General features: G+C 37.0%; 2 protein-coding genes across 45 annotated transcripts in view; both read right to left on the reverse strand.

The window, feature by feature from the left end:
* Positions 1-17: 17 nt before the first annotated feature.
* mRpS18A (mitochondrial ribosomal protein S18A) lies at positions 18-927 on the reverse strand. The gene is made up of 3 exons (XM_028311151.1): positions 792-927; positions 386-688; positions 18-199 (listed from the first exon to the last, which is right to left on the reverse strand). Exons 1-3 carry the CDS (start codon positions 892-894, stop codon positions 57-59), a joined length of 549 nt encoding a protein of 182 aa, XP_028166952.1. The 5' UTR covers positions 895-927; the 3' UTR covers positions 18-56.
* A 507-nt stretch (positions 928-1,434) lies between these two features.
* The window catches only part of LOC114357531 (perilipin-4), a 36,880-nt gene continuing 23,593 nt past the window's right edge, over positions 1,435-14,721 (reverse strand). For 3 of the 44 annotated variants that reach the window (XM_028311173.1, XM_028311171.1, XM_028311172.1), the window contains 29 exons: positions 13,943-14,122; positions 12,639-12,773; positions 12,272-12,337; positions 11,946-12,032; positions 11,255-11,353; positions 10,960-11,058; positions 10,621-10,719; positions 10,435-10,521; positions 10,262-10,360; positions 9,908-10,006; positions 9,546-9,632; positions 9,296-9,394; positions 9,029-9,127; positions 8,855-8,953; positions 8,686-8,772; positions 8,504-8,602; positions 8,322-8,420; positions 8,159-8,245; positions 7,984-8,082; positions 7,760-7,858; positions 7,570-7,668; positions 7,372-7,470; positions 7,184-7,282; positions 7,009-7,107; positions 6,802-6,900; positions 6,388-6,474; positions 5,588-5,728; positions 3,640-3,833; positions 1,435-2,372 (listed from right to left, as the gene is read on the reverse strand). In XM_028311173.1, coding sequence (XP_028166974.1) covers positions 2,283-2,372; positions 3,640-3,833; positions 5,588-5,728; positions 6,388-6,474; positions 6,802-6,900; positions 7,009-7,107; positions 7,184-7,282; positions 7,372-7,470; positions 7,570-7,668; positions 7,760-7,858; positions 7,984-8,082; positions 8,159-8,245; positions 8,322-8,420; positions 8,504-8,602; positions 8,686-8,772; positions 8,855-8,953; positions 9,029-9,127; positions 9,296-9,394; positions 9,546-9,632; positions 9,908-10,006; positions 10,262-10,360; positions 10,435-10,521; positions 10,621-10,719; positions 10,960-11,058; positions 11,255-11,353; positions 11,946-12,032; positions 12,272-12,337; positions 12,639-12,773; positions 13,943-14,122 — 3,011 coding nt within the window. In that variant the 3' untranslated portion in view covers positions 1,435-2,282. The remainder of the gene's footprint in view (positions 2,373-3,639; positions 3,834-5,587; positions 5,729-6,387; positions 6,475-6,801; positions 6,901-7,008; positions 7,108-7,183; positions 7,283-7,371; positions 7,471-7,569; positions 7,669-7,759; positions 7,859-7,983; positions 8,083-8,158; positions 8,246-8,321; positions 8,421-8,503; positions 8,603-8,685; positions 8,773-8,854; positions 8,954-9,028; positions 9,128-9,295; positions 9,395-9,545; positions 9,633-9,907; positions 10,007-10,261; positions 10,361-10,434; positions 10,522-10,620; positions 10,720-10,959; positions 11,059-11,254; positions 11,354-11,945; positions 12,033-12,271; positions 12,338-12,638; positions 12,774-13,942; positions 14,123-14,721) is intronic. The other 41 variants (XM_028311180.1, XM_028311176.1, XM_028311178.1 and 38 more) reach the window with 40 other exon arrangements.

The raw sequence follows: 14,721 nt of genomic DNA on the forward strand, positions 1-14,721 counted from the left end.
TTTCTACAGATATTAATTTATTCCAACCAAAATATTTACATTAATTTACAATTTGTCTATCGCTTCCATTTGTCATTCTGATCAGGTATCCGTTTCATGAATATAGTTTTCTCATCATAGTATGTGTTGAACTTTTTGTGATCTCTTCTCTTTCTGGGGTCCTTCTTGCACCCTGCAGGAGTCAGATTTATCATCAAACCTGGAAAAGAAGAAGACTTCAATCTTGGTCCTTCCATATCTTTTGTAAATCTAGTTTCAAATGTGTATAGCAGGGCGTTGGGTTATATTACTGTAGGTTGACCAGACAAGCATGAGCTCTACATTTGTGCATACAAATAACAACTTGTATTATGGCAAGATATTATTTTGTTACAAAGATACTGACCTGCTTTTTGAGCCATTGAAACCATTTTGCCTATTTTCTTCTGCTGACGGCTACACAATTGAGTGATCCTCCGTGGAAGCATACATCCATCAGATCTTACAAACTGGCTCAATATTAGGACATCAGTGTGTTTCACGTCCAATCCAAGAGCACACATATAGCATGGCTTCTTTCCTGAACTATCATCGTCACAGTATGATGTGGGTAAATTGAATTTCTCCGCTCGAACTAGTAGATCCTGGCGTGGAGATGGCAGCGTCACAGCCTCTACTACTAGAGTTGTACCTTCTTTATGCTCCCGTACTAGAAAAACAACACAAAAATGAAAAGAACCCCAATAACAAATGTGTAGAGGTTATGTTCACAAAATGTAAATTACAAGAATAAGATATAGCCTAATACATACTTTCTTTAATATTTAGTGGTGTCGTAGTCGAAAGTGAACGTATAGAAGTCGATAAAATCGTATTTTTGAGAAATCCAAGTCTAGTGCGAACCAACGCCGCCATGATTGTTGTTGATCTTTCGCAAATGTCAAAAAACGTTTTGTTTCTTCACTACTTTTGTACATTCTTGAGTACTTAGTAGAAAATATTTGTAAATTATATGGCAACACTTACACTAGGGTTTGAGGGTCATTTCCGGTCTTACCGCGCCATTTTTAAAATAGTTTATATTTACGGTTTGCGGACAAACTCGATATAGTAGCACCTGTGGTGTTTTTTTCTTTTCCTGTATTTTATGGTTATCTATTTTTTTTTTAATATTTCTATTAATGACGTAACTACTTAATTTTATGACAAATCACAACGACAAAAACTAAATCTTTATCATTATTGTATGAGGCTGTGAAATGCCATACTTACTTCCAATTAAAGGGGCTTTTTTAGTTAATGAAATAAATATAGTAATATAATATAAGTATTTATTAAATAAGCCATTGACACGGATAAAATATTTATATGACATCATTTATATTTAAACAAATAACAATAAAATATTAATACAATAATAGTAAAAAATTTAAACATTGCGTTTGCGCTTAAACATTTAAAAAGCAGTAAAGTGTAAAAGGTAGTCAAACTACCTTGAAGAACAACATGAAGAACCATAAAATCTGTTGGCAATAAAAAATAGACTGCCGAGCAGTACGTGAATCTGTGTAAATAGTTTAATAAGATAAATAAAAGCTATTGAACAGTGTAATATTCTTCCAAAAGCTGAAACATTCTTAGTAACAAAGATATTAAATACTTCTGCGAATCCGATCACCTACGTAGTTATATCCAGTATAACAATTTCCAAGGCCTTCAATGGACGGTAAAGCGAAGCATTTTTTCTGAATTTGGAATTTGAAATGCATGTGAAATGCAAAACAAACTGAAATAAAAACCTTACTTACAACTAAACTTACCTACTTGTACGATCATATACATTTTTATAATGTAAGATAAAATGAGATTGCATTTTTGTGAATTAACATACCTAATGTTTATTTACGATTTTGAGGTATACAAACCATTAAAATGCTTAAAAATAAAACTTAAGATACATTGTTCGCGATGTTGGTGTTACGCAACCTCCATTCTGTGTTAGGCAGACACTTAATAAAATACAATAAATTGTATCATTATATCAAAACTTAAAGACAATGTGCAAGTATAAACAAAGATTAATGTGTGTATTCGGAAACTAACGAGAGACAAATTATAAATATAGTAAAATAACATTCAAGGTACGCAAAATAAATGAAAATTTAGTAACTTAATAGACTTAAAATGGTAAAAAAATACCTAGGAGAATCTAAACAAAAATGGAGCACAAGTCATATAAGGGTCTACTTGTCATAACCTATGTTAGTTTCCGTATACACATGGCATGCAGGCTCGGGGAGGGTTCACTTGGGGAAGGTGGCCAGCCCTTTGCTGAGGAGCCCTGCGGCGCCCTGCGCGCCGTCATGCGCTGCCGTCGAAAAGTTGGTCACCAACTGGAAGAAAACACGAGAGAATTTAGTTTATTTTAGTGGGCAACCCTACGTTGGTGGCGGTGTTATTGTTAGGCGTACGTCAGCGTCAAATAGTTTTTGATACCTAAAATAGTCAAAATGTTCCAAACACATCTTTGTTACAATTAATTGGATTTGATCACTGAGTGTCACGAACTATTTGACGCTGACTAAGTATTTACCTAATTTATAGGTATGTATGTTTCGTTTCATGAGCCATCCTACAAACTGCTATGAACGGAAATGGAATCTCATCTCATGACGTTTATAGTGAAATGACTAATATTATGACGTTGCTACCAATCCACTTAGTTACTTCTGGAAGCGTCTTTCCTGTATAATTCCGTGAAACGATTCCGAAATGAAAACTGCCACGTAACTTTGTCTAAGGGGTCAGGTAAGAGAACCATCAATTGGAAAAAGCTTACCGTATCTCTCTTACTGGCTGAGGAACTTTTCAGTGTCCTTGATCTTAGTGTGGGTGGGAAGCTCCACTCACTTCAGCATGGTGTCTTAGGGGGGCAGATATGATCTAGCATTGAGGGGTAAATTAGACCAAGCAGTGGGAGCAGCTTACCGTATCTCTCTTCTCGCTGAGGAACTTGTCGGCGTCCTTGAGCTTGGAGTCTACGACATGGCCGGCGTTCTTGAGGCCCTCGTCGGTTTTGAGTTTAACTCGCTTGAGGGTGTTGTCGAAGGTATTTTCTAGGGAGACAGGGAAGTCCCAACAGTAGGGGCAAAGAGCAACCTAGAGAGAAGGTGTTGTCGACGGTGCTGTGTCTAGGGAGGTAGATAGGAATCAACAGTGGGGACCAAGAGAGGGCTTACCGTATCTCTCTTCTCGCTGAGGAACTTGTCGGCGTCCTTGAGCTTGGAGTCTACGACATGGCCGGCGTTCTTGAGGCCCTCATCGATCGCATGCTCCACTCGCTTGAAGGTGCTGTCGACGGTGCTGTGTCAAAAGGGAGCAAGTAGGATTTAGCAGTAGGGGCAGCTTACCGTATCTCTTTTCTCGCTGAGGAACTTGTCGGCGTCCTTGAGCTTGGAGTCGACGACATGGCCGGCGTTCTTGAGGCCCTCGTCGGTTTTGAGCATAACTCGCTTGAGGGTGTTGTCGAAGGTATTTTCTAGGGGACAGGGAAGTCTCAACAGTAGGGGCAAAGAGCAACCTAGAGAGAAGGTGTTGTCGACGATGCTGTGTCTAGGGAGGTAGATAGGAATCAACAGTGGGGACCAAGAGAGGGCTTACCGTATCTCTCTTCTCGCTGAGGAACTTGTCGGCGTCCTTGAGCTTGGAGTCTACGACATGGCCGGCATTCTTCAGGCCCTCGTCGGTGGCGTGCTCCACTCGCTTGAAGGTGCTGTCGACGGTGCTGTTGACGGCGTTGGTTGCATCGGCAGCCGCCTTCTCTGCTGCCTTCTTGGACTCTTCTAAGGCGATGTCTGAAGTGAATAAGTAATGTTTTTGGTCCTACTAAAATGCTCTTTCCTCATAATGGAGGTTGCACGTGATAATAATGCAAGACCGCGTTGAGATTATAGTGATTTTTGACTTGATTGCTCGATTCCGGTCGGTGTAAGTTTTGAGCCAGCTTGTTTAAATAAAGTACTGTGTAGATTTATCGATGGACACATCATCGTATTTTTGTCAATAAATAAAAACAAAAAATACAATTATTCAGGAACTGCTTTTATTGCATCATCGCTGTATTTCGGTCATTCTCACGATAAGGCGTTCTCTGCCTAATTACCATATCATTTTTTAAATTTGGCTTAATTGACTTAAACGCATTTAAATATGAAACACGTGAAAAGTACGAATTTAACAATCGTTAAGGCGTCAAATTATTCAAAGCGGTTTTCACATAAATGAGACCCAAAAATTTTATGGTCACGGTAATTAGATAAGGCTAATACTTGATCTAACGCTAATTAGAAAAAATATGTAAAATAGCAAGAAAACAATATCTTGCATTGACAAATTTGTATATAAATATATAGCGTCATAAAAAACGCTGTAGGTACACTTAATAACCATTTGAAAAAAGGAAAACACTCATTTCTATTATTTATTGTATCAAGACATTTTCAGTATACTGCAATAATCGAGGCTATAACAGGAACACTTAGTTTCGGCCAGAAAGGGGCTACGTGTCACATTTGATCAGAATCTTAATCATAATTTATTTGATTTCAATGTGGTACAAACGATTTAACGTACAGATAATGGATCAGGAGATCTCACAAATTTGATTTTTCGGATATATATAATATCGAAAAATGTATTAATGATTTAAGTGATTTTTCCTCTTTTTAATCTATCTGCGATCAGCCATCACCCATTATCAGATTAAATTGAATTTGTAATAATGACAGTTCCAGCTCAGCATATCCCATGATTTGTCACCTCGATTCTTTTACAATAAGTTTTCAGATTGATGCTATTCGCTTTCTCCTGAGCCTAAATGCAGAATTCTTAGAATTTAGAAGGGATGCAGCAAATAGATTTTATGAAGGTCTAGTCTTTGGTTGTAAGATTTACAGGATTTTCCACACCCTCTTTGACGTTTGGTATCACTTCAGTGGACTTTGTAAACCAAGGTGCACAGCTCAAGATTTTTAAAACTTTATTTTGAAAACGTTAAAGTATTTCTACATTTGCNAGACAATCTTTTGTACTCTTTAAAATGTTGAATGGAGTAAACCAAATCTATACGACATAAAAATTACAGCCAAGTTTTAACATTAAGTGGGTGTGCGGACGCGTAACGGTAATTAGAGAACAGAGGTTCATGAAATTAATTAAGTCACAAATACTTAAAATAGAGGCCTATGATTTAATGCACAACTGGATAGGGTTGTTAAGTAACATATAAAAATACTTGCATGTCTCTAATTTGTCATTTTTAACGATTTAACAGCCCGGACACGAAAAAACTAGCTCATCTGAGAATGGCCGATTTAAATTATTCAATTATTTTATAGAATGTTAAAATAGACAAATTACTCGTATTTCGACATCGTAAAACTTGTTTTTATTACGGCTTTTAAAACACGTCACCATAACAGACTTATTGGCCGACAATGAGTTGAATTAGGAATTCCTTTGAATTTATTAAATTCTTGGACGTGTAAAAGTGCTTATAAAAAGCCTATTTGCAAAAATAAAATGAGTTTTATTTAGGGTTAGTACTCACTGGCTGCCCTCTTGGCCTCTTCCTTGGCGGCCTCGGCGGCTGCCTTGGCCCTCTCCTTGGCATCTTCAGCTGCCTTCATCGTCTGCGCCTTCGCATCCTCGGCTGCCTTCTTCGTCGTGTCCATGGTCGTGTGGATGGCATCTGAAGAGAAAATATTTATAAGAATAACATACACAAAAACGTCGTTTAGCATTAGTAGGGTTTTTTAGAGATTAGAATCGCTCATTTGTCGTGGGTTATTTCAAAAGACACACACTTCGCTTCAATAAATATAAATATAATCAGTTAGCCTTACACACTCAGTAACTAAAGGTTACAATATAAAATTAACAACACAAATAAACTTTTCAATGGAGAGATGTGTTTAAAAAGTTTGTCATTGTAAGCGGGTCAGTTAATCTTGGACATTAGACATATTAGTTTCATGAAAGTAATTATATTCACTGAAGAAAATCTGTTTAGATCGCTACTGCAATCCAATGCGCTAATAGTTTACCAGTAGATTCTTCAACTACACTCTTTGTGCCGCTCAGGGTAGAGTTTGCCGCTCATTTAGTAGCATCGAACTTAGTATTAATCAGACTAGAAAATATTCGCTAGTTAAACTCAAGCAAGAATAACAATTGCACCGATTACCCATTGATGTCTTAATGAAAGACTTCTGTCTCAATTGAACAATTGTTATGGCGCCAAACTCTATTATTAACGACCTGTAGTCTGTCACCTATCTACCAGATTAATTTGTCAAATTTTTTCAACTAAAAATAAACAAGCAGGGAAAATACTACGTTGTTACTTACCTGAAGAACATTCAGCTATTTCTTCAACTTCGTTCTCGATCTTTTCAAGAGACTCTGAGGTGCTAAATAACGTGCTTGTTACTGTATCTACGGAAAAGTTAGTGAGAGTTAAAGAAAAAAAGCAGAAAATTAGAAAAGAAAACCACATGCAACCCAAGAAATGCCTTAAAATTAATTAGGTTATGCTAGTTGTGTAAGTTGGTAGATTTTTTCTATCACACCACAAATTCATACAATCAGAATAATAATATCAAATTGTTAAAGTTTAACCATTTCAGACATTGTACGAAAACTGAAGCCTAAAATTAAGCATTATTCAACTGCAATTTGCAATCGTACCTATCTAAGAGTATAATGACGTCACACAGCAAACAATCACAAAACGAAAAACATTATTATTTATTTTTGGCTGACCTTTGGCTGACCCTACAAAAGCAGAGCTTTTGTCTACTGCAGATGAAGCCACATTTTTGGTTGTGTCTACAGTGCCTGATACAGTGTTTGCTACTGTGTCTACAATTAATAAATCATAGTAATTAACAGAACAAATAATATTAAGTAAAAGCAACTGATGAATGATAACCAATGATAACCAAAAGATAAATAAGTAATAAAGTATACCTTTAGCAGAATCAAAGAAACTTGCGCCCTTGTCTACTGCTGAAGCAGTGAAATTTTTGGTTGTGTCTACAGTAGCCGATACTGTGTTTGCTACGGTGTCTACAAGAGTAAATAAAATGATTAAAAATAATCATCCTACTAAGTACAAGTTCGCAAAATAAAAGCATTATAATACCTTTAGCAGAGCCCACTAATGATGTTCCTTTGTCAAACGCGGACGAAGCAACATTCTTAGTTGTGTCTACAGTTGCCGATACAGTGTTTGCTACGGTGTCTACAACGGTAAATAAAACGATGTAAATAAATATTGCTTTAATTATAGGTAAGATGAACCTCTAAATGCAAATTAAAAGCATAAAATACCTTTAGCAGAGCCCACTAAAGATGTTCCTTTATCAAACGCGGACGAAGCAACATTCTTAGTTGTGTCTACCGTTGCTGATACTGTGTTTGCTACAGTGTCTACAATAAAAGATAAAACGATACAAATAATAAATATTCCTCTCATAATGGGTATGAACCAGTATGAACCTTTAAATGTAAATTAAAAGCATAAAATACCTTTAGCAGAGCCTACTAGTGATGTGCCTTTGTCAAATGCGGACGAAGCAACATTTTTGGTCGTGTCTACTGTGGCGGATACAGTGTTTGCTACAGTGTCTACAAATAAAAGGAAAATAAAACTATAAGAATAAATCTTCCTATCCTAATGGATATGAATCTTTAAATGCAGATGAAAAGCTTACAATACCTTTAGCTGAGCCCACTAATGCTGTTCCTTTATCAAACGCGGACGAAGCAACATTCTTAGTTGTGTCTACTGTTGCCGATACTGTGTTTGCTACAGTGTCTACAATAGACAATAAATAACGTGAAATTAAACTTTGTATTATGAAAAGCTTTTACAATTTGAAACCAAACGTAAAAATGATGAAATTGTAATGGTAATGAATGAAATTGATAAATTTTACCTACCTTTGGCGGAACCTACTAATGATGTGCCTTTCTCAAATGCAGAAGAAGCAACATTTTTAGTTGTGTCTACAGTAGCTGATACTGTGTTGGTGACAGTGTCTACAATAAATAAAAAATAAATAAACAAAAATACAACCAAACTGAATTATAACTCAGGAATACTGAACTTTATTACCTTTGGCTGAACCTACAAGGGATGTGCCTTTCTCAAATGCGGATGAAGCTACATTTTTGGTTGTGTCTACGGTGTTTGATACGGTATCTACAAAAATATAGTACGCAGTTAATAAAAGCATAAAACAAAAACTAAAGATGAAATTTATGACGATAAATTATACCTTTAGCAGTTCCTACCAGTGACGTGCCCTTGTCTATTGCGGCCGCTGCTACATTTTTGGTTGTGTCTACAGTCGCCGATACAGTGTTTGCTACGGTGTCTACAATAGTTAAAATAATAATAAACAAAAGAAAATAGAACAAATAAAACAAACAAAAGTAAAAATAAACAATTTTGTAATACCTTTAGCCGTGCCTACTAATGTAGTGCCTTTTTCTACAGCGGCAGCGGCAACATTTTTAGTTGTGTCTACAGTAGCCGATACCGTGTTCGCTACGGTGTCTACAAAGAATAATTAAATAATAAGGATATATCAAAACAACATAAAAAGCTTTTTTAAATGCAAATGAACATCAATGACCAACCTTTGGCAGAACCTACTATGGATGTGCCTTTTTCTACTGCAGCTGAAGCCACATTTTTAGTTGTGTCTACTGTGGCAGATACGGTATCTACAAAAATAAATACACTACAGTAATGAAAACCAGTCCAATGATTCTATGATTCATGTACAAATATCTACCCAGTGTATACCTTTAGCAGCGCCTACAAGTGATGTGCCCTTTTCTACTGCAGCCGAGGCCACATTTTTGGTCGTGTCTACTGTGGCAGATACTGTGTTTGCTACGGTGTCTACAATAAAAATAAAATAAAAAGTATTTTTGAAACCAACAAAAAACAAAAAAAACAGTGATTCTATGTATCTACCTCTAGCAGTGCCAACTAGTGATGTCCCTTTGTCTACTGCAGCTGCAGCTACATTCTTAGTTGTGTCTACAGTGGATGATACTGTGTTTGCTACGGTGTCTACAAAATTTGAACAAAAATGAAAATAAAGTACTAAATGAGAAAATAAATGTATAGTCAAGGTCATAAACTGTAATGTTATTTTACAGCAGTTTTGAGATAATAATTTATTTACTAAGCCATAGGGAGTAAGCACCAAAAATGTGAAGCGTTTTTTGGTTTATTTACCTTTAGCAGTGCCTACTAACGTGGCACCTTTGTCTAAAGCCGATGATGTGAAATTCTTTGTCGTGTCTACGGTAGCTGTCACAGTGTTTGCTATAGTGTCTACAGAAGCAGAATGAATTAACATTAAATGGTTTATTTACATGAATTTGATAAACATATAGGTAATGATACGGGTAAATTAACACAAAATGGATGACAACTTGACAGTGGAAACATAAATTAGCACAATAACGTTAATGAACTTTGAAACCTTTGGTTGCTCCAGCGATTGAAAGTCCCTCATCGTAAGCCGAGGTCGAGACATTCTTCGCCGAGTCTACTGAGTTTGCAATCGTATCTAAGAAATGAAGGTCACGTAAAATACCATCCATTGTAAAAGTCAAATATTCCTATTTCGACTACCACTCGTCCATTGTCATCCAGACCATCCAAAATCCTACCACACTGATTTGTGTCTGTCTATTCTATCTACTCGTAGTATAATTACAATCAGCTGGTTAAAATTGTAAATAAGTTAAACATTGTAGTCAGGTAGGGTAATTTTTTCTAGGTAGGTTTCTAAATATCTGCCTAAAGTTATCTTTATTTATATTGTTTTAAAAAAATGCCTACCTTTAGCACTGCCCACTAACTCAGTTCCTTTTCCAATGGCAGATGCTGTGACATTTTTAGTTGTGTCAACTGTGCTGTTCACCGTGTTCGCCACGGCATCTAAAATTGTTTCCCACGTAATTATATTGCGTGTCTTAGGTGTTTAACACAAGAACAACATTACTCAAGTTCCTATACCAATAAAATTGCGATAATAACTTAATGATTGTTTTCCTGAACAAAACAAAAACTATTATTATTAAATGGTAAGTTAATAATAACTTCCTATCGCTAATTTTATTTAATGCTGCTATTTTAATTAACAATTAATCTATTTCTGATTTAGAACGTGTAATGAATGATAACTATAAATACCTTTAGCGCTGCTAACGTATGTTTTGCCTGTATCCACAGTAGAGTTTACAACATTTTTCGTGGTATCGACTGTGTTTTGGTACGTGCTTGTAACGGCATCTACAAAAGTACAATGAACTAAGGAAAAAGCAACAAAACAAATGTGAAACCAAATTCAAATTAATGATAAATACCTTTGGCGGAATCGACGTACGATTTCCCTAATTCGACTGTGTTATGGGCTGCATTTTTAGTGGAATCTACCGTACTGGCTACAGTATCTACAAGGGAAAATACAACTTAAAAAATTAACAAAACAAAAAAAAAACAAAAGCTGACGAAAACAAAACACTGATAACTGTCAAAGCAACGTGTCCTACCTTTAGCACTATCGAAATACGACTTTCCAACGTCGTAAGCGGAATAGGCGGCGGTCACCGACGCATTCAGAGCCGATTGCAATGAGCTTTCTGCTGAATCTAAAAGCGAGGTTTAGACTAGCAACAAAACTTGCAGAAATTGACTTCCTCAAGCTGTCACCACTGTATATATCTTGCAGAAGTTGGTTTTCCACAGCTATTTGCGTAGTGGTAAACAGCTTGTTGAAGTCAATTTCTGCAAGTTTTATCGCTAGTCTAAACCGCGCTCAAAGCGTTTAGTTGGCAAACAAACAAAGGGTTAATAACGGGGTGCAAATAAAGGACACAACTCGCAGATACCTTTAGCACTGTCTACGAATGACTTGGTAGAGTCGGCAGCGTATTGCGCTGTGTTTTTGGTGCAATCGACAGTAGAGTTTACTGTATTTGCAATTGTATCTACAATATTAACAATGTTATTTACGTATTGTGATAGATTTCTCTTAGAAATTCTACTATGCTAGATTGCTAACACTATCTCAAACTAGATTTTAGTAATCTAGATATTGTTTAAAGGGGAAATGAAAATTTACAATGACTTAAGGAGGTAATGGTCCGATTTAGGAAAGTTACTTAAATGTATTACTTATTATACCTTTAGCACCGGTAGCAAAAGATTTGCTCGTGTCAAATGCGCTTTGTGCGGTCTTTTGGGTGGTGTCAATTGTGCTTTGGGCTGCGCTTGCGACTGAATCTAGGAAATCAAAATAAACAGCAAATAAAAATAGCTGAAAAATATAACAAAAAAATAAAATAATATGAGGGAAACCTATATAAATTCTAGAAAGTAGAAAGGATAACGAACTTAATACTGAAATAGGCGAGGATGGATTGACTAACCTAATACATCGAAGGGGTAAAAGCAAGAGAAACTTGCCAAGAACGTGGGAGGAAAATAACGGAACAACATGACGGCAGGAGACGTGTTAATGATCCGAGGTATTGAACCTATGCACAATTTTTTGTCGATAATGTAAACAAACACCTAACGATAAAACATGAGGTTACTAAACATAAATACTTTAAAACCTTTCAAGTAAAGCTTTAGATACATTAGAGAGAAGTCTCAGAATATTATTGTTCATCAAATCGAACCACAAATCATCACAGTTATAGGCATCGCAAAATATGGCCAACTTGCCAGTAAATAAAAAAAATGGTTCTTCATTTGGCCCGTAGTAGCTCGCGGATAGAGCTTTAAAGCTTTAAGTTACGGAATGGCTGGGCTAGACCTAATCAAGCTTCAACGACGATAAACGTGTACATAAATATGTCTTATTAATTACCTTTGGCGCTCCCAACATACGACAGACCTGTGTCCACAGCTCCCTGAGCGGTGCTCTTGGTAGAGTCCGCGACGCTACAGATACCATCTACAAAGTGCAATGCAACAGTTAACAAGCAAGTGCTGATAAGTTAAGAACTACAGTGCTTAATAAGAAAAAGTTAGAAATAAGAAACATGCAGTGTTTGTGAGAAACAAAACAAGTTATAAAGATAATTAAAGTAGTGTAAAGGAGCGTTGTAAGGAAGGAAATAGAGTCTCCTTCAAGGCTATAATGATCACTTCATCCTCGAGGTTATTGGAAGACTACGTAGAGTGTGATCTCACCTTTAGCTGTGTTCACCGCAGATTCGGCTGCCTTCTTTGAGTTATCAACTGTGGTTGCAAGTGTATCTACAAATAATAAAAGTGCAATTATAGCTACTTATGCAATACATTTCATACTAAAAATACTACTAAAGGACTGGTGTACAAGAAGTTGAAAGATTTGATTTTCCAATTTTAGAAAGGTACTCGTAACTAAAAATTAGGTTTGGCAGACCTTATTGATATGATGCTACTTTCTATGGGACTACTCTCTAAAGTACTAATTGATCAAGCCCAAAATCATCAAAAATAAGTGCTCAAACTACTCTGCTACCAATTTCTAACTACCAGAACTACCTTTCCACGTCCCAGGATGCTGGTGCCTTACCTTTAGTGGTGTCTACGGCCTTCTTGCCATCAGCCACGGCGCGGCTGGCGGCATCTTTAGCCTCTCCTGCCGCCAGGGACACCTTTGACATCTCCTTGTCCAGGGCATCAATGGCTGACTGCTTGGCGTTGGCAGCTGGGGACAAATGATAGTGGTTTAGGATAGTAGGATAAATCTCACAAAATGCTCTATCACCTACTCGAGGCTTAAAAAAATAGGTGACAGAAGTGATAGAGGTCCTCAAACTCAGTCGATCTACTTGATAGGGAAAACAAAAATTTGTATAGGTTTGTGCCCTGAAATGGGCTCAATATGGTAATCAAGAATTTGAATTTGAGACCGTGCTACAACCTAAAACCTATTTTCGATGTGATTTCATCTTTACTAAGACTTAGAATAGCGCGCTTGATAAGGAAAACACTATGTAATTTAGGAATATAAAACGGTTTATCAGATGGCTCTAACACGAGAACCTGAGGAGGTCGACCTCGAGTGTTCAACTCAAACAAGGCTGCTTAGCCATTCTAAATCCAGGACTTGGGGTGAACGACACTTATAATAAAACAACAAGCCCCAATAATCATATTCGTTATAATTTCGGAATTTTATTGGTGTCATTAGTGTCATTGCGCAGTTAAATGATAACTGATCACGCGCAACCGAGGTAGGTAAAGCAAGTAGGTTTCTATAAATGGACTCCAATTAGTATCTTAATAGCATTGTTGCGCAATCAATGTCAGCCAAAAGGTTAAGAATGAGACAGTAGTCCACGTTAATACACTTTTGTTTTTAAACGAAATAGGACAAAAACAAGTCTAAAGTCTGACGCTACCTTTCCTTTGAAGAAATACAAGGTAATGTTTATTTATAAAATTTTATTCATCAAGAAAGAAATCTTTGATGATTCAAGAATTCGCATGAATCATTCATGCTTACATTATCAATTAGTACAACCAAATCGTTAACTCGATAAATGATTAGTGGAGCACTAACTAATTACTTAATCATCGGCTGCTGCGGGAAATTCTAGACAATCCATTAATTAAGTGCTACGCAGTCAATGTTGGAATACTTAATAGTGTAAGCATTTGGCTGAAAAAAAACGAAGAACTTGGAGTGCAGGTGTGGTTTTGTTCCTCAGTCGAAGAAGTACATGATGTCGTGCGCTGCGTGCCCAAACAACTGCTCGCAGGAAGATTTAATGAAGGCTACTGACAACGCCACTCTTGTAGCGGAGTTTTGGGCTGACACTGTGTAGGTTTGTTGACGAGACGACAAGAAGATCGAAGAACTGTCGTACTTACCACTGCCAGCAGCGTCCTCAGCGGTCTTCTGAGCGCCAGCGATGATCTCCCCGGTCTTCTTCACCTGTTCCTCCACCACGTGGGCGGCCTCCTGCGCCTTCTCCTGGGCCACCTGCTCCGCATCCTTCTTCTTGCGCTCGAAGAGAGACGCGGTCTTCTCTCCGATACTCCGGAACGCTCCTGCAGGGGTAGAGTCAGTTTTAGAATAAGTTATTTATTTATTTTATTTTTATTTTTAAGTCTGTAACACTGTGCATGGCATGTTGTTACGTAGCAGCATTTTGGTGTCATTTAGTCGGCCGTTTGGTGTAGTGGTTCAGAACGGACTACTATGCCGAGAGGTCCCGGGTTCGATTCCCGGCCGGGCAGAAATTGAAATGATGAATTTTAATTTCTGTGACGGGTCTGGGTGTTACTATGTATAATATGTATGTATTTAAAAAAAAAGTATATAAGTAATATTATTATATCCGTTAAGCTAGCACCCATAACACAAGCATATTCATTGCTTACTTTGGGGCTAGATGGCGCTGTGTGAGATTGTCCAAAGATATATTTATATTTATATTTCATTTGTAGGTACAGTTAGCGTCAAATAATTCGTGACTCCCAGTGATCAAAAAGTTGACAACACAACCTTATTCCAATTGAAACAAAGACATGTTGCGTACTTATTGTCTACTTTAGGTGTCACCGTGTCATGAACTATTTGACGCTGACTGTAACATGTTATTGTTGTAGCGTCGAACGTAACAATAAAAGAGGTTTTTTTGAGGAAG

This window comes from Ostrinia furnacalis, unplaced genomic scaffold, assembly GCF_004193835.3.
Source record: "Ostrinia furnacalis isolate ACB-3 unplaced genomic scaffold, ASM419383v2 OfSCF3210, whole genome shotgun sequence".
Taxonomy (NCBI): domain Eukaryota; kingdom Metazoa; phylum Arthropoda; class Insecta; order Lepidoptera; family Crambidae; genus Ostrinia; species Ostrinia furnacalis.

Excerpts from the sequence above, each read along its gene's own strand:
- mRpS18A (XM_028311151.1), bottom strand. The coding sequence starts at position 894 with ATGGCGGCGTTGGTTCGCACTAGACTTGGATTTCTCAAAAATACGATT. Across the intron at positions 689-791 it reads ACCACTAAATATTAAAGAAA|TACGGGAGCATAAAGAAGGT; the intron begins GTATGTATTAGG and ends TTGTTTTTCTAG. Across the intron at positions 200-385 it reads TTCAATGGCTCAAAAAGCAG|GTTTGATGATAAATCTGACT; the intron begins GTCAGTATCTTT and ends CTTCTTTTCCAG.